General features: G+C 40.0%; 2 protein-coding genes across 5 annotated transcripts in view; both read left to right on the top strand.

The window, feature by feature from the left end:
* Window positions 1–14,699, top strand: odf2a (outer dense fiber of sperm tails 2a). The gene is made up of 19 exons (XM_062434438.1): window positions 1–35; window positions 709–825; window positions 2,022–2,135; window positions 2,267–2,449; window positions 2,647–2,834; window positions 5,172–5,313; window positions 5,475–5,600; window positions 8,646–8,720; window positions 8,921–8,992; window positions 9,142–9,258; window positions 9,379–9,564; window positions 10,482–10,591; window positions 10,844–10,979; window positions 11,192–11,302; window positions 11,394–11,657; window positions 12,474–12,574; window positions 13,834–13,996; window positions 14,317–14,442; window positions 14,529–14,699. Exons 1-19 carry the CDS (start codon window positions 33–35, stop codon window positions 14,697–14,699), a joined length of 2,505 nt encoding a protein of 834 aa, XP_062290422.1. The 5' UTR covers window positions 1–32.
* A 1,767-nt stretch (window positions 14,700–16,466) lies between these two features.
* sptan1 (spectrin alpha, non-erythrocytic 1) overlaps window positions 16,467–21,421 on the top strand; it is a 35,068-nt gene continuing 30,113 nt past the window's right edge. For 3 of the 4 annotated variants that reach the window (XM_062435056.1, XM_062435055.1, XM_062435052.1), the window contains exon 1: window positions 20,470–20,501. The gene's annotated coding sequence lies outside the window, so the exon portion shown is untranslated. Of the gene's footprint in view, window positions 16,546–20,469; window positions 20,502–21,421 lie in introns of those variants that run through there. The other variant, XM_062435053.1, reaches the window with a different exon arrangement.

Genomic DNA, 21,421 nt, shown 5'->3' with positions numbered 1-21,421 from the left:
CAAGTCTTGACGAGTGTTATTCGGTGTGTCATATGGTAAGACTTGAAGCTTGTTAGTGCATTGTTCAGCCTATCCTCCGTGGTTGTCAAGGTTAGCTGATAAGCTAAGGCTAATATATACTTTTAGCTAAGCTACATTGACTTCTATATATAAACATGTCCTTTACGTTATAAGACTGACTCAGCTAGTTGACTCATCAAAACAACATGACCGAGTATATGATATGAAGTCAGTGCATGTGTTGTACACTGGAGTTCCTAGCTGTGATTATTTGTGTAGAACTGAACTGAGTTTAATTTAGTGTTGTTGTTAATGGGATTAGTAAGAGTTTGCAGCTACTTTTCCCCTCATCCTCCTCATCCTCATCCTCATCCTCACAGCTTTAAATGATTATATTCCACATTATTCTACTCCAAGGAGACTATTTTTCTACCATTTTTCTTGGTGTTGTTTAATTCACAGATTTTGCCTGCAATAGACATTTTACTTTATTACCTGTGGAAGTGATATTTACACAGTTATCTCTCAAATGTATTTTCATTTTGTGTACAGAAATGTAAACCAATTTATCTTGAATGAAAAGCTGAACTGTGTTGCAGTTCATCTCAAATATCATATCATATTTTTCAGTGTATCTTGTTATAGATGTGGATGGGATTGGTTACAGTGGTTGGAGACACTAACCGCTTTATTTTTAACTTACCACAGAAGAAAACAATGAGAACTCGCTCAAGTTCGCCTCCGATTCATGTGCACGTCAACGATGACACAGCGGTCCACGTGCACGTGAAGAGCCAGAGGAAGAGTCCTTCCAGGTCACCTCAGGTTAGAGGTTAACCTTACAGATGTTTGGACTGTGTGTCATTGTTGTGTGTGTGTGTGTGTGTGTGTGTGTGTGTGTGTGTGTGTGTGTGTGTGTGTGTGTGTGTGTGTTCCTGTGTGTGTGTGTGTGTCTGCAGCTAATCTCACATACTACTGAACCCATGAGCCTAATATATTTTGTGAACATTTATACACCACTACTTATGAGCCTATTGTAAAGCTTAAAGTAAGCTTTAGTTCTTCATCAAACATCATCATCATCACTGTGGCTGTTTCTGCTTGTACTGTTCCTTCCTGCATTATTACTAACTGATCCGCTCAACATGGAGCAATGAAATATCTCCATCTGTTCTGATGTCGACCAGTTTTTAGCACCAGTAACAAAGCTCTGTTCCTGTCAATTCTTCACAATAAAAGTCTCTATTTATTTATAAATTCAAAAGCTTTTATGATGAAGCAGGAAATGTTGGGTTTGCATCGGTGGTAACTTAACATGACTAAATTAGCTAATCAGAATAGAGTGGGTTCATCAGGAGGCGGGTCTTAAAGAGACAGGAGCTGCTTATTAGAGACAGAGGCTGAACTGAGAGGCTGCATAAAGAACCAGTAGAAGATAAATGTAAAGCTGCTTTAGTGGAGTCCCAGAATAAAAATATAGAGTTTAAAATGAACATAACAGAACCCCCTTTAGACTTTCATCTTTTTAGCAGTCCTCACTATTTTATGATATGTGTTACAACATAGCAAAAAGCACTTCTGGCAATTGGCTGGGCTAAAAACATGGCTTACTTAGACTGTTGCAAGCCACCTTTTTGTCTTTATTGTGGCTTAAAAACTTATATCAATAAAAAAAGTTTGGTCTCATCTTGACTGAAGCATCTGCAGATTAATTTCAAACCTGATATGTTATGATCGTCTAAAGTAAGGCGCAATATGAGATGAATAAATCCCCATTTTTGTTATCCTCGCTGCAATTTTGACTGTACACACCTGGCAGACATCTACATGCTACTATGTACACTCTTCTAGTTTTTGCTGTTTTCATGAATTCATTTGTCATTTTAAATGTGTTGTTAATCAAATCCTTGATGGGTCAGTCAGTCATGAATGAAGCTCATACATACATTCTTCATATTACACACACCATGGAGATATTCTGCAGACTGACAGACAGCACTGACATGCTTTGTGTTTTAAAGGGGAAGACCAAGGCCGACAAAGGAAACCTCCGTCCTTCAGCCAAAGTCAAAACTCGAGTGCCGTGGATTCCGCCGGGGAAGACCTCCATCCGGGACGGCTCATACAAGTGGGAGGTAACATTGTCTTAAAGGAAAATTACATTACAACTCATTTAATCTCTGTCCTCCATAAGGTTTTTATCTGTGCATTGTGAAACAGCTGATTCAGTTTTTAGTGTTACTCAAAGTGTATTTTTTGCACAAAGGGGCCAACGCACCGCCTTGAGATCACACCGTTGCTCCCTGATCCAGAACCCGAACCTCCCCAAAGTGTACTGCGATTGGCCGACCTCGCATCAGAAGAAGAGGAGGGGCTTCACGGACGAATCAGCCAGTATGAGAGGAAGATTGACAGCTTACTGTCAGAAGTCAGCTCTCTGAAGAATGAGGTCGGTTTGTCCTCTGGTCTCACAAATCACTGCCTTATCAGCTCCCTCATCACTATCTGATCCTATCATATATTATTATTATTATCTCATTACATGTATTTGATATGATAACAGTGATCGCTTCAGACACATTTGTTTGTATGACCACAGTTAAAGTCAGTGTATGTGTGTGTGTGTGTCCATCAATGTGTATACAGGTGGAGCTGAGGAAGAAAGAGCAGCTGCTGGAGCGTCGGTCGGAGCAGCTGAGTGTCTCCCAGCGGGTGATCGCAGAGCAGGAGGAGGAGCTGGCTGAGGTGACCAAAGAGCTGGAGGTGACTGAGAGGGAGAACTCCAGACTACGTCATTCCATGGGGAAGATGATGGAGGACACCGACTACAGCAGGTATATATCATAATATATATCACAGTAAATACTACATCAGGTATATATCATAATATATATCACAGTAAATACTACATCAGGTATATATCATAATATATATCACAGTAAATACTACATCAGGTATATATCATAATATATATCATATCATACTACTCTACTGAACCACAGCTCAAGTGATTCACATGTGCCTCGTATTTCTCTCCTCCTCCTCCTCCACCTCTTCCTCCTCAGCTGTGATATAATGTAATGTCCTCCTTCTACTACCTCTCCTTCTTCTTCTTTTCCTCCTCCTTCTTCTACTTCTCCTCTTTCCTCCTTTTTCTACTACTGCTACTTCTCCTCCTTCTTCTACTACTTCTCCTTCTTCTACTACTTCTCCTCCTTCTTCTACTTGTCCTCCTTCTTCTACTTGTCCTTCTTCTACTACTACTACTTCTTCTCCTCATCCTTCTACAATGTCTCCTCTTTCTGCTCCTCCTTCTTCTACTACTTCTTCTGCTCCTCCTCCTACTACTTTTTCAACTACTATTTTGCATCCTTCTTCTTCTACTTCTCCTTCTTCTTCCACTACTTCTACTACTTCTCCTTCTTCTTTCACTACTTCTCCTTCTTCTACTACTACTCCTTCTTCTTCTACTACTTCTTCTTCTACTTCTCCTTCTTCTTTTACTACTTCTCCTTCTTTTACTACTACTCCTTCCCCTTCTTTAACTACTTATCCTTCTTCTACTACTTTTCCTCCTTCTACTACTTGTCCTTCTTCTTCTACTACTTCTCCTTCTTCTACAATGTCTCCTCTTTCTTCTTCTTCTTCTTCTTCTTCTTCTTCTTCTTCTTCTTCTTCTTCTTCTTCTTCTTCTTCTTCTTCTTCTTCTTCTTCGTCTTCGTCTTCTTCTTTGTTCCTCTTCTCGTCCTCAGCTGTGATGTAATATAATGAAGAGTAGCAATGCAGAGTTTAGTGTAAGCTGGTATAAGGAGGCCTCCATGGTGCTAATGTGCACTGTGTATATTTGTATTTAGTTAGTTCATTTATTTCACTCTCAGCAGCAGAGACACCACCTGGCTGGGAGTATTAAATAAGGGCAACATTTTAAATTTGGAACATTTTCACAGTCTGAAAGTCATTCATGGCCAGCTGTGATATAGATGAAGACTGTTGGTCTGGTTTTCAGTGTGACAGGCCTTTTATCACAAATGTTTTACATTTGGTATGAAGTATGAAGAATGAACAGATCCTGGGTTAGAATGTTCCAGATAGAGAGCAGCTGCTCTGTGTGACTCCTCTCCTGTGGGAAAAGGAAGAGAAATTAGATTCTGATTCTCCAGAGCCTGAAGACACATCTGATGTCATCGCTCTTCTTTAATGCAGGGTTTTTTCTTCTGATCTGTCAAGATCTCTAAACAACAAAAACCCAGCAGATCTCAAACTTTCAGATATTATTTCTATAAAATCTCAATAACAACATCTATGGAGATAGATAGATAGATAGATGGATGGATGGATGGATGGATGGATGGATGGATGGATGGATGGATGGATGGATGGATGGATGGATGGATGGATGGATAGATAGATAGATAGATAGATAGATAGATAGATAGATAGATAGATAGATAGATAGATAGATAGATACATAGATAGATAGATAGATAGATAGATAGATATTGTCATTGCACATAAAATACAACAGAATTTGTTTAGCATTCCCATCCCAGCAGCATACATGAAAATATATATGTATATATTACAGATAAATAAATATATAGATATATATTAGAGTGCAACAATAGTGCCATATATATTGTGCTTAGTCCCTGTGTGTGTGTGTGTGTGTGTCTGTGTCTGTGTCTGTGTCTGTGTCTGTGTCTTTGTGTGTGTGTGTGTGTGTGAGTGTGTGTGTGTTTGTGTGTTTGTGTGTTAGACTGTATGCCGTGTAAACAGGTTTTTAAATCTTTTAGACATTTTTAGATACTGCAGGACACTTTTTTTCTGGCACTTTTTTTGTAGTTTTGTTGTAGTACAGTATTTTATTATTATTCATTACAAGTATTTTTGTTTTATTAGTACAATTTGTTGTCATTTAGTCATTATTTTAGTTTTTTTCTGTGTCTTGACTGTGGATGTAGCTGCAATAACCAAGTCATTTCATGAGAAGGCTCAAAGTATCTATCTATCTATCTATCTATCTATCTATCTATCTATCTATCTATCTATCTATCTATCTATCTATCTATCTATCTATCCATCTATCTAATTTGCATGTACACCTGTAGGAATATTGGTACAGTAATAGTCATTAGTCTGTGTTGACTGGTTGTTTGTGTCTTTTCTTGCAGACTAGAGAGGGACAGCGTACAACAAGACAAAGACACTCTACTAATGAAACTGATGGAGGCTGAGGTGGACGGGACAGCAGCTGCCAAGCAGGTGTCAGCTCTGAGAGAATCTGTTTCCAAAATGTCCGGCACTTGCGGCAGCGTGAGTATCATTTCAGTGTTTGGTCTCAGTAGCAGCCTGGTAGTTCTAGACCAACATGCTGCTTTTTCAACCTGAGATTGTTCACAGGATCATTTTCTGACATTATGAGATGTTTTCCTTGTGTACCCATGACCTCTCTCTCTCTTTCCTTGCTGGTGAAGAGGCTGTCGGGCTCTGAGTCGTCAGTCTTGGCCCGACAGAAGGAGCTGCTGCTGCAGAAACTGGAGACATTTGAGGCTACAAACAGAACCCTGAGGCACCTTCTTAGAGAGCAACACGGCTCCCAGGTACTGTGTGTTAGGATGGATCCTCAAAACACCGGCTGTGTCTCACTTCCATGCTATATGATAATTGTGTATCCTAAACCTTAAAATACGCTTTTTTGTCATTAGTATACAAGAAATGAACGTATTATATTGTTAAATATTACCAGAATGCAAAAATGATTGTGGAACTATTTCACCACCAGCCACTCTTACTTTAAATTTCATCCAGCCGTGAGCAGCTGTTCCATTTTCTTGGTGCATTATGGGAGAATAGTGTCAATAACAGGACACTCAAAAATCAAGCGTAGTCAGTAGTAGTAGTACATGTTAGCGAGTCTTTGCAAGGTGCCCGTCTGTCCGTGTTGTATATGCATTTAAAAGGAGAATTAAATAATGACAAATTATTGGAGTCATGTGAACATGTATTGCACTACTGAGATCATGCTGGTCAATTTTTCTGGAAAAAACTCAGCCCCTACAGACTGGGTGCAGTTGAGATTGACACAAGCTGTTAGGAATGTTAGGGTGGAAAAAAGAAACATGACATGAGTGTTATTCCACAGATATATATCAATGACATCACATATAGAGTAGTCACACCACAAAGATATCCAGAGAGATGCCTTTATCTACAGTGCATCTGGAAAGTATTCACACCCCTTCACTTGCCCCAGAAATGTTTGCAAACTTATTAAAAATAAAAAAACTGAAATATGGCATGCACATAGGCTAAGCATTCACTCCCTTTACTTAGTATTTTGTTGAGGCACCTTGGCAACGATTACAGCCTCAAGTCTTCTTGGGTATGAAGCTACAAGCTTGGCACACCTGTATATGTGGTATCTCTCCCATTCTTCCCTGCAGATCCTCTCAAACTCTGTCAGGTTAGATGGGAGCATCGCTGTGCAGCTATTTTCAGCTCTTTCCAGAGATGTTCAATCAGTTTCAAGTCTGTTTTCTGGCTGGACATTCACAGACTTGTCCTAAAGCTACTCCTTCATTGTCTTGCTGTGTGCTTAGGGTCGTTGTCCTGTTGGAAGGTAAACTTTCGCCCCGTTCGAGGTCCTGAGCGTTCTGGAGCAGGTTTTCAACAAGGATCTCTCTGTACTTTGCTCCGTTCATCTTTCCCTCGATCCTGACTAGTCTCCCAGTTCCTGCTCCACAGCATGATGCTCCACCACCATGCTTCACTGTAGGGATGCTATTAGCTAGCTGATGCTCCACCATCATGCTTCACTGTAGGGATGCTATTAGCTAGCTGATGCTCCACCACCATGCTTCAGTGTAGGGATGCTATTAGCTAGCTGATGCTCCACCACCATGCCTCACTGTAGGGATGCTATTAGCTAGCTGATGCTCCACCACCATGCCTCACTGTAGGGATGCTATTAGCTAGCTGATGCTCCACCACCATGCTTCACTGTAGGGATGCTATTAGCTAGCTGATGCTCCACCACCATGCTTCACTGTAGGGATGCTATTAGCTAGCTGATGCTCCACCACCATGCTTCACTGTAGGGATGCTATTAGCCAGGTGATGAGAGGTGCCTGTTTTCCTCCAGACGTTTCGCTTGGCATTCAGGCCAAAGAGTTCAATCTTGGTTTCATCAGACCAAATCTTGTTTCTCATGGTCTGAGAGTCCTTTAGGTGCCTTCTGGCAAACTCCAAGCGGGCTGTCATGAGCCTTTTACTGAGTAGAGGCTTCCGTCTGGCTACTCTACCATAAAGGTCTGATTGATGGAGTGCTGCAGAGATGGTTGTCCTTCTGGAAGGTTCTCTCATCTCCACAGAGGACCGCTGAAGCTCTGTCAGAGTGACCATCGGGTTCTTGGTCACCTCCCTGACGAAGGCCCTTCTCCCCCGATTGCTCAGTTTGGCTGGGCAGCCAGCTCTAGGAAGAGTCCTGGTGGTTCCAAACTTCTTCCATTTACGAATGATGGAGACCACTGTGCTCTTCAGGACCTTCAATGCTGCCGACATTTTTTTGTACCCTTCCCCAGATCTGTGCCTCGATACAATCCTGTCTCGGAAGTCTACAGACAATTCCTTTGACGTCATGGTTTCTGCTCTGACATGCACTGTCAACAGTGGGACCTTATATAGACAGCTGTGTGCCTTTCCAAGTCATGTCCAATCAATTGAATTTTCTACAGGTGGCTTCAACCAAGTTGTAGAAACATCTCAAGGATGATCAGTGGAAACAGGAAGCATCTGAGCTCAATGTTGAGTGTCATAGCAAAGGGTGTGAACACTTATGTACATGCAATATTTCAGTTTTTTATTTTTAATATATTTGCAAAAAGAAAGAGCATTAATTAACAATGAACATTTAATTCGTGACAACAAACAAACAGGATGTGGAGCTGTGGTCTGAGCTGTGAGTGTTTGACTACAGTTACCTCAGTATTCTAGCTAAACATCAGCTGTATCTATACCATCACCACCTCCACCTGCTGCACCGCTTCATTACACCTATAGGTATCATTTTTATAAGAAACAGCTCATCTCAGCTCGAATGGAACTAATGAAGAAGAACATTTTGAAAACAAGCCTGATCTATTATAGTGTCTTTATGAGCTTGACATTGTCTCAGGTTAATGTATGAGCTCTGCTTCATTCTACAAATGCAGGTGCAAATTCAATCCAGTTTGATTATGAAAGGATTCAAGCTCATTTGATTATGATCAGTTGCTATATCAATTGATTTTATCATATCAAGATGTGCAAGATTGTAACTGAACTGAGAAACTTTGAATAGATAAAACAGCTGATAGTGAACTAAACACCTGGCAAATTAAAGTACTTCATTACACTTCAGAAAGGCAAAAATCCAATGAAATGGATTCCATCTGACGCAAAGCAGTACTGCTCATTGATATACAACATTACCTGCAATACAGCCAGAGATGTTAAAGGGATATTCACCCTGGTATAAGCAGCAGAGAAATACCTCACTGCATGTTATGTTGTCTTTCCCTGGTCCTTACATAGTTGTCCTGTTGGTTTTTCAGCAGCAATATAAAATCTAGAAGCAGAGTAACTTTCATGTGTGCTGTCATTAACAGATGGAGTCAATCAGCCTGTCAGAGCAGAAGGACGCTTTACTCAAGACACTGGCAGACACAGAGGCAGAGAATGCTGTGAGTTGAATAGAAGCTTATGATTTCATTTATTTTTCATCAGCCTGAATCATTTCTCCTTCTCTATTTTTTCTTTCCTAATACCTATCAAACTTCTTTTACATGTTTTATATTTCATCTCATCATAGAAAGCACGCTGAGTTCCCCCCTGTATATGAAATGTGCTGTTAATTAAGCTTGCCTTGCTTTTCCTTTCACAGCATCTTCTGGTGAAACTTCAAGAGAAAGAGAAAGAGGTTATTCAGCTCGCCACACTTTTAGATACTGAAAAGGTACTGTGAGCCCATATTTCTCTCTTTATGATGTGTTCTACTAGAAATACAGCTCAGGGATCCAAAATTGAATCTTTCGCTAATGGAAATCAAAGCACAAGACATTTTTGTTACTAATGTAAATTTTCTGCTGTATTTTGTGAATGCAGGATAATACAAAGAGCACATCAGATTTATCCAAGAGTCTGGAGTCGACAAGAGCTCATTTACAGGGACAGCTCCGTAATAAAGAAGCTGAGAATAACCGGCTGGCTGTGCAGATAAAGGTCTGTCATCTGTCTAACACAAGCTTTCATATGTAATTCTATTAGAGTGATGAGGATGGGTAATGAAGTTTACAGTCAGTGCCATTGTGCCTCTTGTTTATCTTTTATCCTTTTATCCAGAACCTGGAGCGAGCAGCCAACCAGCAGAAGGCAGAGATGGATCACCTGATGGATCAGCAGGTGAGGCTGAAGCAGCACGCCAACGTAGACCGAGAGGATCTGAAACGTGCCACGCGGGCCCAGAAGATGCGAGCCGAACGTAGCGAGGACACGGCAGGCCAGCTGAGCGAGCAGCTGCTGGACATGGTAGGCCTGTGTCACAGAGCAGATAGACTGTTCTACACAAGCATCTTACATTCATATAGTTATCACCATTATCCTTATTACCATCACCTTTAGTGAAATTAATAGATTAAAGAAACACTTAGTCAGTAGTTAACTGCTCTTTTATTCCTTTTTAAAGAAAGCTTCAATCCTTCTTTGTCGTGTGGGTCAGTGACAAATCAGGGTCGGCAAGATGAGCAATTCAAAAATAACTTAAAAACTAGTTTTAAAAGCAGCATCAAGTTTGTTAAAATGTACATTTTGTATTTTTGTTGCTTTTATGTCATTTGAAATGACATTTGCAAACTGAAGGCTCCTGAAAATGTCAAATGGTGTAACCACACAAGAATGATAAATATTACATATTTTATCACCTACAGTGTATTTAAGTGGACTTATACTAATAATGACTTCATTTAAAAAATGTAAATGTTTCCTGATCTCCATGGTTACCCAGATGAAACGTAATATTTAGAACAATTGTATTCCATTACCTTTATTTAATATAAAAGTTATAATGTAAGATCATGCCAAACTAGTTGATATGGTGTTTTATTGACAATTTACTGTTTTTAAGCAAGTTGAGTTATTTAGTACAAAGTTTTTATGGTTATACCACTTAGACATTTTTGCCATAATCCTCTAATATATTCTCTCTAAATGGATTAAAAGCAGAAATTTGATGCTACGTCCACAAGAAATAATGTGTACAAGTTATTCATACGTTTATTTTCACATTTTAACCCCTTTAAATTTAAACTAAACCACATGGACACAAAAAACCTCATTGACCCATATACACCCACCCTTATTCTGCACTACTGTCTGTAACAGAATCAAGCAAAAAAAAAAAAATCACTATAACGAAAAAGCTCATTTTTAAAAATGTCTTCCAACAGGAGAAGCAGATGTCAGACGCACTGTCAGCAGCTGAGACTTGGCAAAGTCGCCATACCCAAGAAGCAAAAGATAAAAGTAAACTTGAGGTTGAACTGTCTCTGTTGAACAGGTAAATACACACACACACACACACAGCTGAAAAACAGTTGATCATTTTCTCTAGCTTTGAACGTGAATGAATGTGAAATTGGCAGCAGGGATGTCCAAATAATGCACTAGTAACATTATATTATATTTTATAGTATTTGGGCTCTAACTATTGTTTTCATTGTCAAAGTTACTACTTGGGTTTCAAAAGTAGGGCATCTTGATAATATAGATAAAAAATATGCATCGTATAATGTTCTGTAATGTGCTGCAGTCGTGTTGTGGAGCTGACGGAGAAGCTACAGGGCACGGAGGTAAAAGGGCGAACGGAGAGAGAAGCCCTGTTAGATCACCTGCACGGACTGACCACACAGAGTACTGATGTCAAACTGGAGAACCAGTCCCTGAAGGTGATACACCCAACCACTTTACACTGACAACACATTCATTTAGTGTTAACCTGGCTTTGCCCTGATTGTAATTTCTTCATATCTGTATCTTTATATAATGACCTTCCTATCTCCATGTATTACTCTAACAGACTTAGACTGACTTATATTACATTAGGAGGGTGGACTGTCCTGTTCATTTCATAACTAATGAAGCTGTGTGTTCCTGTCAGGCTACAGCATCTGCAGTGGAGGAGAAGCTGGCTTTGTCTCAGTCAGAGCTCCAACATGTCAAAGCTTCCATCAAGCAATATGAAAACCTGCTGGAAAGCTATAAGATCCAGGTACATGAAGGAGATTGTGATAGAACAGCAGATATTACCAATGGTTGCCGTTTATGTCCATGAAAAAGCTCAAAGCGATTCGTCCCTCCAGGTGAGGAAAACCCGGGCTGAGGCGGACGAGTACTGCGCCCGGCTGGCCGAGGCGGAGCGGGAGGCCAAGGCGGTGCGAGAAGAGCTGGATAAGGAGATAGAGCATGTGCGAAGGGAGCTGCTGGGGCGGCTGGCAGAGCTGGAGAATCTTCCCGAAGCTCTGCAACACTCCGAAATCCAGCTGCAGGAGGCTCAGGAGAGGGAGCGCAGCCAGGAGAGACGCAGCATGGAGCTCAGCTCTACACTGACCGACATACGCATGAAGGTCACAGCAGTCCCATGCATGACGTTCAAGATAGCATCACAAAATCATGATTTTTTTTTTAAATTCCAAGCTCAGATATTACCACAGACATTTGGAAAAAGCAGTAAGGCTTCTGGACTGCATTTTGGATTGTGAATCATCAGGTCAGATTTTGCTGAAAGCTTGCTGGGTGCTGGATGGAACATTTAGTACAGACAGAAATTATCCCACTGTCAGATATTGAATATTGAAAAAAAATAACTTCAAACATGGTAGTGGTGATTTGTCCTTAACTTGATGATTCATTTTTTTTTAATGAAGGAAAATAAATAAATAAACTCAACATCAAACAACTGAGGACAAAGAACAATAGCGTTTGCTGCCTCTCTTGTCCTGGTATAGATTCACCTTGTGTGTCCAAGCTGCCCAGTTCCTTCAAAACAAAAGCAAAGCAAAGGGAAAAAATTATTGATGAACTAATGTTTCATTATTAAATCTTACAAGAACAACAAATAGCTCCAATAAACATTTTTACCCATAACCAAGGAGAAATAAACGATAGGAAGTTATATGATTTATGGGAAATATAGTTTTAATGTTTTAATCCCACCAGCACCAAAAACACTGACATGTGATCAAGACCGCTATTAATCAGCAATTTTATTGTGTTAACTTTTAGTGTTGAATTTTATGTGATTTGAAAAGCATTTTAAAAGTGGTAACATTTGTTGTAAGAGCACATTCACTTCAACACTTTTAGTGAGTGCATGGTAGCAGCAGAAGAAAACCAAAAACAGAGCCATTTGATTATTTATCACTTGTTTTATGTTGACTCAGGTGGAGACTCAGGGCAGCCAGATGGAGTTCCTCAGGCAGAAGAACAAGGTGCTGCTGGAGGAAAACAGACAGCTTCAGCAGCAAGTGGAGATTCTGGAAAGGTCTGTACTTCATCAACAGCCTCTCTGCTGGCTGTGACACTTTGTACAGATGACACAGCACATCTTTCCTTTAATGACCAGCAACTGCTCCTAGCTTCTCTTTCTTAATTCGTGATGAAAATGTATCTAAATGATTTGATTAGTCTCAACTTGTTCTTAATTAAATATGATCGGGTGTTTTATTATTGATCCAAAAAACAAGCCATAGAAGTTAAAGCATCTGCACATATACCTTTTATAATGTAATGTGGAAAAAGCATCTCAATATGAAATAAAGCTGCAAGCAGCGATGATCGGACCTTCGCACCATCTTGCAAGTCAGGGCACAGAGCAATAGGTTGCAGCAATACATTTTCCTGATTATTGGAAATTGCATGTAGGCGATAACTATCTAAACACACACCAAATTACATTATGTTGCTGCATGTCACATGTAGAACACACACTTTAAATCTCAGGTAAATCACAGTAAGTTTGTAACACAAAACTTCACTTCCTGTTGCCAGCAGGCAGTGCCACACAAGTGGGTCATTAATGCAGCAATATATTTAGTGGAAGTTGCCTGACATGGATAAGCATTTGTCATGAATGTCCATCATTGCACGTAGGAGTTAAATATCACTTCCTGTGTCCGCTATGTGGCGCTACAGAACATTCACTACTTATATGTCATGATGCTGTATATCAAATGATGCTTATCACATAAGACTGACCTCTTGTCAGTAGGTGGTGCTGTGACAATATGACATGTAGACGTGTTCAGGACTGGACTCCTAGACCCCAAGTTACAACAACTTCCTGTTTCATGGTGAAACATGCCGATTTACCATCACATTACATCAAGAGCTTTCCTTGAAAACTTGAGAGCTTATAACTTTGCATCACAATGATCTTTAGATGGTCACAATGGTCACTTTTAAATCTAAAGTTGGTTAATTCTCTAGGAGGAGTTTGTTAAAGTACAACACTACATTTCACAGTAAATTCAAAATAGCTGGCTGGTTTTAGAGTGTGGCTCTAACTCATGCCTACCAAATGACGTTACTCTACAGCAATTTTAAAGGTGGCGGCTCTCTAAAAATTTGTTAGGGTGCACTATCAAGCCAACTTACCACACTCAGGCCCAAGATCCAGATCAGATATCAATAATATCATAATACTGATCCTTAGAATAACAATAGACAAGCTAATACCTAACAATATAATAAGTGCTTTGTTTGACAGCTAAAGTAACTGTCCTCTTGTTTGCCATCTCCCAGAAAACTGGAGGAGGCTGTCGGTCAGAACGGTGACCTGCTGGCTGTCATTGCCAAACGGGAAGAGAGCGTCCAAGGCAATCAGCTCCGCCTTGAAGAGAAAACAAGGGAATGTTCCATGCTGAGCCGAAAGCTAGAGGAGGCACTGGATGATGCTCGCCATCAGGTCTGAACCCAACAACAGCAGCTGGAACATGTTAAACACTGGTCATATAAAGTGTGTGCTGAAGAATACACTATTAAGTCGATGTTAGAGTTCCTAACACGGAGCTTCTTTGGAAAAAAAAAAAACGCATACAGGGTTGTTTGGCAAAAATGAGCTCTTGTATTTTCTTTAACACAGTGCTATTTTTCATCTGAACCAAAGGGCTAGTGCAGCACGGGTGTACAGAGCTGTATGTAATTATAAGTGTGCATGTCTTGAATTGAGGGATATATATCACTGTTGCCCATTAATTAAGTCCAATGCGTCATATGTATCTCCAGATGTCTGAGACCATAGACCGTGCTACAACCAAAGAACGCTCCACCCAGTCCAAGATAGAAGATTTGGAGACCCAGCTCAGCAGGACTGCCTCTGAAATCAACCAACTGAGACGCAGCAAAGAGGAGGTAAAAGCCTCCATCAACACTTTGCGCAAAGCTTTTGCGTGTATAAGATTTTGTAGATGTGTCATTTTTATATTTACGATGGTCAGGTGGAGCGGCGGTACCAGAGCCGACTGCAGGACGTGAAGGATCGCCTGGAGCAGTCGGACAGCACCAACCGCAGCCTGCAGAACTACGTCCAGTTCCTCAAAGCCTCCTACGCCAATGTGTTTGGGGACTCGGTTCTAAGCAGCTCACTGCGCGCCCCCTCACCCATCTAACAACCTGTACATCATCGGGTTGAAACATATATATATATATATATATATATATATATATATATATATGCACACATTCCAGAACAGTATAGTGAATTGTGCCCTGTTACATTTATCCTTGCTAACATGAGCTGGAGGCTGTAAAGATGGCAGTGTCACTCAGCTGCATTGTTGCTTGTTTCATTCCACTTTGAACCAGGTGGGTGAAGAGCAACAGCATCAATGAGTCACCATGCTGGAAACCTTACAGGCACAATGATCCTTTACAGTGTAACAGTTAGACTAGAATATCATCAATTATTAGGATTAAACAACAAAATCCTAAAATGAGAATGCACCTTGTAGCTTTTCAAATTGAATGTTGTCTCCTCATAAGTGTAATATTGGATCTCGAGGTCAGTTTGCATTTTACATGCCAAAAACAATGTAAATGGCTAACTTTTTAAAAGAATCATACTACACACTGTATTTGTTCTACTATACACTAAAAGTTTTGTTTTGTTTTGTTGTTGTTTTTTTACAATGTACAAGTCTGTAACCAAGTCATCCATGATAGTTTCTGTGCTTTAATGTATCTATGCTCTTTTACTGTATGGAGCTGAAAACATTGGTGCTATCACTGTCCTTTGGCTGGCTCAAGACAGTGTGTCAAAACAATGATGTTGGGTTTACAGACTTACATATTACATCAGATGAATCAATAGTTGTTGCTCATATTTTATTTCTGAACTGTTTTATAGTATAGTATTTAATAACTGAATAACTGATATCCACTATGGGTAACTTAAAAGCAATAAAACAAAAGTGTTTTTTTGAATGTGTGGTTTTGTCATATAATGATAAACATCATTTTAACCAACATACCAGCTCTTGTTGCTGGTCCATCAACTTTTTGTTGTCAACCAGATGTGTTGTATTAAAATGTGCGGCTTACAGCTGTCAATCAGAAAATCACTCTGAAGTCATGTGTTGTCATATTGTCTCATAGCACATATTCTATTATTCACAGCCTCCTAACACCAATCTGACACTGTTGTGTTCAGCTTAAGAAGTATTAAATTAGACAATAAATAGGACTGTAAATAATAGGACCGCCTACTATTTTAGGGGAGGTATATGCACAACATAGAAGTGTGATTACATTGATAATGAACATTTTTAGATTACATAAGGCGGTTACAGATGGAAATTACTCAGTCAAAGGAATATGTAAAGAGCTCATGCACAGATGATCTCTTGTCTGATGTTCTTATGATAGTCAGCTGATAGAGAAGCCTGCTTAGGCAATTTCCACAGTAAGCACTGATGGTTATAGAGGAAGCTAATGTGAGCTTAACACACACTTTGCTGTGTTGACTGGTAGTCATTTATAGCGTGTTAATATAGCTGATCTAGCAGGGATGGGAGTGCAAAATGAAGACGCCCAGTCGTTTTCCTCCATTAATGTTAGTAACCTTGACTAGTCTAATAAATGAGGTGCAATTTGACCATAACCCCTTCAGTCCTGTGATATTTACTGTTTGTCTTTACAGAGAGGGAATGTAAGTGTGTGCAAAGTATGCTTCTATATTAGAATATTTTAATAATGTAGTACAAAAATGCAAAAAATGTGTTGCCAGCCCACCTACAGTGCTGATCTCTACCATATAATGCTGCTTCTACTGAGCTTTACAATAATATGATCCGCTCATTGTTTCGGGTTCCTCCGGTAATATTCGGCTCTTTCCGTACAGCTGCAGAAAATTACGTCACGCTTGGCAAAAAAAAAAAAAAAAGAAGCAGCCTCCCAGCCTTCGTCGTCGATCCTCCTGGACAGCTACCACTTCGCTCTTTTCGAAAACAAACCGAGGTAATATATATGCTTACATCTTTATTCGAATTTATTGCAGTCTTAAGCAGATACACGACATAATGGGTATCAGGTTCTCATAATTCCATTAGTCCTTTCGGGCTGCTATGGGTTAGGGTTAGCTAGCTAGGTGGCTAACCCTAGCTTGCTGTAAGCATTCCTTTTGTTGCTCATATGTATTGCTCAGTTCATGGCATTAAAGCGAATAACAGCAGACGAAGCCACTGTGTCCTTCAAGCGGTTAGATACCTGGATATATATCACCTAATTGTTAACATTAGCTATCCTAATAAATAACATTAGCTTGCAGCGACACCCACCGACCTGCACTGCGTTCATACAAACGTTTGACATTCATTAGTCTAACCTTATATATTTAATAATATGCTTGTCGTGTTGAAAGCTTTATTATATTACTTGTTAAGTTACAACTGTTAAGCGAACGTAGCTCAAGAGTTGGTAACTAACGGCTGTCTGCTAGCTCTGTTTGTTAGTTTACTATGCAAATGTGTGGTAATTAAATAACTCATGTTTCAGCTATATTTATTAGAGTAAGTCTAACTCACAGTTTGTATATTGTGAGTGTTGTATCTCTCAGTCAAATAGCACTGGTAAGGTTGTGTTTGTGCTTCTATGACTAGTCGGCCGTGTCTGAATGGGAGCCGCCCAGTTCAGTTAGATACCTTTGGACATATGTGGGCCCAGCTGTCAGTGCTCTTGTTACTCTGCATTCATAGAAATAGAGACATTGTCCCTGTTAATCATTAATACACTACCTCAGGCAGACTGATATTACATTTTCATATGCATAACCGCATTGTCAGACAGCTTTGTCCAATGTATTGTCAATTATCTCCATGTCTTATTGAGTTGAACAAAGGCTATGAAGAGACTCTGGTGTTTAAAAAGCATGACGGATCATGGTTTACATAAAGATAGCTCGTCATTTTGCATTAAGGCGGTTGTGGATAGTAATAACAGCATGGCGCTATCTCACATCGGTGTCACTGACTGTCCCGGCAACTGACTTTGTCAGGGTGGTGCCAAGTTCCTCACATAGCAGCTAACCCCCCTCCCCTTCACCCCACACACTTAAATAGGAATTCAGATAGAAAGCTAAAAGTACACAGGCTACAGGATGTATACTGATAACACCGGAATTCTAACACCATTGGAATGTGAAGAGTATTATAATGACAGTGAAGAAATACATTATTAACCATGTAAACACTGTTTAAGAGTTCCCAAGCTTATCATTAGTTTTCTATTATGTATGCTTCCAGGATTTAAATGTGTTAATGTTATAGCCCAGAAATGTCCCCTACTTCTTTATTTAGATTATGAATGATTACTCATTCAGTGGTCATACAGTTTCTTTAAAATAAAAGTTATAGGATGAAACTCTACCTTTTAGTTTTTTAGTATTTAGTCTACATGTTGCCATCTGCATTCACTATTTGACATATCAGTGTAGCATGTTTAGGCTATAGCCTCTGTCTTTCCATTTGAGAGGAAATGGAGTGAGCATCTTTATGATATGAGTATGTATTAATTTGTCATGTGTCATGCTCAGGCTCATGGTTGCACTGCTGTGTCAGATTTAATATTTGTTATGTATATGGTCCACTCACCTCTAATGTAATAAGTCCTCTGTCACCCACATGTAAAACGGCAGCAATAGAGAATAAGAGAGGATTAATGACCCACGCAGTCATTAATTAGCAGTTCACATCACCGTTATTATGCTTTAAAATCGCGTAGGCAAAATCAGATGAGCTGATGATTTTGTCGAGTCATTCCATATGATAGAAATGTATTGTACTGCAGCAGTCGTTGCAAACTGCTTTTATCCACCTGTCAGACCCTCGAGCAGCAGAATAGCAATGTGTGACCTTTGCTGGTGTTGTAAACAACATTAGGTGAGTGTTGGGGGGGGGGTGTCTGACCTGATGTTGCTGTGATACAGGAACATGGAGGCAAAATGGGACAGCTCTGAGCAGAACTGCCAAAAATACTCCTCAGATATTCCCAAGGCAAATGATATGTCCCTGCAGGCTGCCCCATTTTAATTGGATTGTATTATGATCACCACCTGAATACATGTCATATAAATATTGTTAATGTTCCTGGTTACAGCGATGCACACTCATGGCTGCTGAGCATATGTAGAGTTGCAACCAGAGCCCGACCCGTACTGGGTTTTTGGGACTGATGCCAATACCGATATTTAGGAGTCAGCCGATAATTTGATATATAAAGAATATATACATAAACACACATTTTAGGCAATGATCCCTTAAATGTGGTTATCAAACACGTGTGACAAATATATGTAATGAAGGCATTACATTTTACAGTTTGACAATGAACATTATTGTATGAAATGAAATCCGTGGACTTAAACCGTAAACTACACGGGTAATTTGATTATTATATATAACGAAAACTAACTAGATAACAAACAAACAAAACATAACAAAAACACATGTACATATATATTTAAATTGAATTAAGAAAAAGGATCAAATATATGTTAAATGCTGCCTATATAACTTAAAAAAAATATCGGCACACATCACACAACATATACGCCAATACCGATATATCCGTGACAGGCCAATATCTACTGATAATATCGGCTGACCAATATATCGGTCAGGCTCTAGCTACAACCAACCATTATTGTCATTATCAGTTAATCTGTTGATTATTCTCTTGATGAAAAATGTTGATGACTGTTTTCCAAAGCCCCACCAAAGCCTCACGACCAACAGCCCACGACCCACAGATATGACTTCAAATAATTCATGGGTTATAAAAAATTGTTGAAGATTCATTTAATAGTTGGCAACAAATTGATTAATCAACTAATCATTGCAACTCTAGCCATATGTGGGATTTTTTTTTTTTTTTACAGTAAAACTCAAGCTCATCCTATTATTTGGCTACTCTGCCAAATGGACCTGAGTAGAGCCTACCCATTACATTTAGCCCAATGCATTAGATTATTGATGATATATTGATGCCATAGCAAGCCATTCAGGTAGGGCGGGATTGTATAGTTTGTGCACTCTCAGCTCTGCAGTCATTTATCATCCACTGGTTTGTTTTGCTGGTGAGAAACATATCGATAACCTCTATAAGTGAAGACTTTCTCCAAACTCCCCTCAACCTATCATTTCATCTTATTCGCTACAGCCTCTTTTTTTTTTTTTTTTCTGTAACAGTTGTGCGACCACCATGACCCACATAGAAAATAGGCCTCCTCGTCTCCAGGGCTGTCAGGTTTAGTGCTGGGGCCTGCTAACTCATTGTCATTCTACTGCTGGCACCAGACTATTTTCCCAGATTGTTTTGGAAGGGTCTTAAATGCATCATGATTCCTGTATCACACCACCTGCTTAAAAACACAGTCATGATGAACTTCCTGTGAAAGCATCACTATTCACTGCTGATTGCTTCCCACTTTAATGTAGCCAGCCAAACACACAGCATGGCTACGTTTACTAAACCCAAACTCAAGGTAACAACCGTGTGTGTGTGTGTGTCACTGCTGTGTGTCTGTGTGTGTCTTTTTATCAGCTATACAAGGGAAAGAGGATTCTAGAGCGGCGGAGGGCAGCAGTGATGTTGTTTTGCTGAGTAAAGGGATGGCTGTGGTGGGGGGGGAGGGGAGGGGCAGGAGCAGGGAGAGAGAGAGAGACGCATGGGCTGGGCTACATCTTGGCTTGCTCTTTTTTTTTCGGTACAGCACAGTCACTGCAGGTGCAATGCGTCTGTTTGCGCTGCGGAGCCAATGAGACTTTTCTTTTTTATTTCTTTGCTTTCTTCGGTCACCAACAAGACTCTTTTTAAGGAGACGCCACACGCTATGATCTCGCCACAGATGTAGCCCGTCCGTCAGCCGAGAGAGAGACACATATACGAGAAAAGCTGAGGAGAAAAATCTGACGTGTGTACGCTTTGCTCCTTCTTCTTCTTCTTCTTTTCATCCTGCCCAAACTATCAGCTCAGGTCTGCCAGTATGAAAATATAGTGTTTGATTTCATTTGGGAAGCAGCTGCTGAACTGAACTGTGTGTGTGTGTGTGTGTTGACCTTCTGTTGAGTCCTAAAATGACAGTATTAGTTGACTTCTATTGCATGCCTTGTTGTTCGGTGTGACATTCTTTGCATGGAAGTGATTTGCAGTCATGCGTACCTCGGTGAACCTGCGTTACAAAGTTGGTCACATGATCAGTGCTTCAGAAAACACGTAGGTTAGTTTGCATATTCCTGGATGCCTTCTAGCTATCAGTGTAGTGTGAGTAGAGAGAAGCCTGCTGGACAGGCCAAAACTTAGTGTGTTTACTGTTCATATCAATTCAGTTTCAGCTATTAATCTCACATTTTAAATGCTAGTAATTGATTGGTAAAGACTACATACATGCTCGAGTGTTCCTCAGTAATTACACTTGCTTAAAATCCCTAATTGTAAAGTTATACGTCACTTATTGATCTGTATGATGAGTGAAAATTCTTTGGGTGTGGCTGCTTCTATAAACATATGGATCAGTAAATGTCTTGATGTGTAAAACAAAGAGGGGATGACAGTCAGCTGCAGGTTGTCCAAAGTTCAGTTGGAGGAAAAAGAGAGGAAGAGACATGTTGCCGTTACCTCACCGCTCACTCTCTTTCTCATGAGACTCTCCCATTTCCTGCAAATTCCTTTAGCTTCCATTCTCCCAGCGTGGCGTCAGCGTGACCTCTGTTCAGCAGCAGATGGTTCACCATAGTAACTGGGAGTTGCTAAGTGAATGATTTCATCAGCTCCTTGACAGAGGGCAATCTGTTCATTTAATGGGAAGGAGATGCTGTAGGCTCATAGAGGGTGGAGG

Source organism: Scomber scombrus, chromosome 15, assembly GCF_963691925.1.
Source record: "Scomber scombrus chromosome 15, fScoSco1.1, whole genome shotgun sequence".
NCBI classification, from domain to species: Eukaryota; Metazoa; Chordata; class Actinopteri; order Scombriformes; family Scombridae; genus Scomber; species Scomber scombrus.
This window is presented reverse-complemented; position numbering and strand designations above follow the sequence as displayed.

Coding starts and splice junctions, on each gene's coding strand:
- odf2a (XM_062434438.1), top strand. Junction 11,303..11,393: donor TGGAAAGCTATAAGATCCAG/GTACATGAAGGA, acceptor TCGTCCCTCCAG/GTGAGGAAAACCCGGGCTGA. Junction 14,443..14,528: donor TGAGACGCAGCAAAGAGGAG/GTAAAAGCCTCC, acceptor TACGATGGTCAG/GTGGAGCGGCGGTACCAGAG.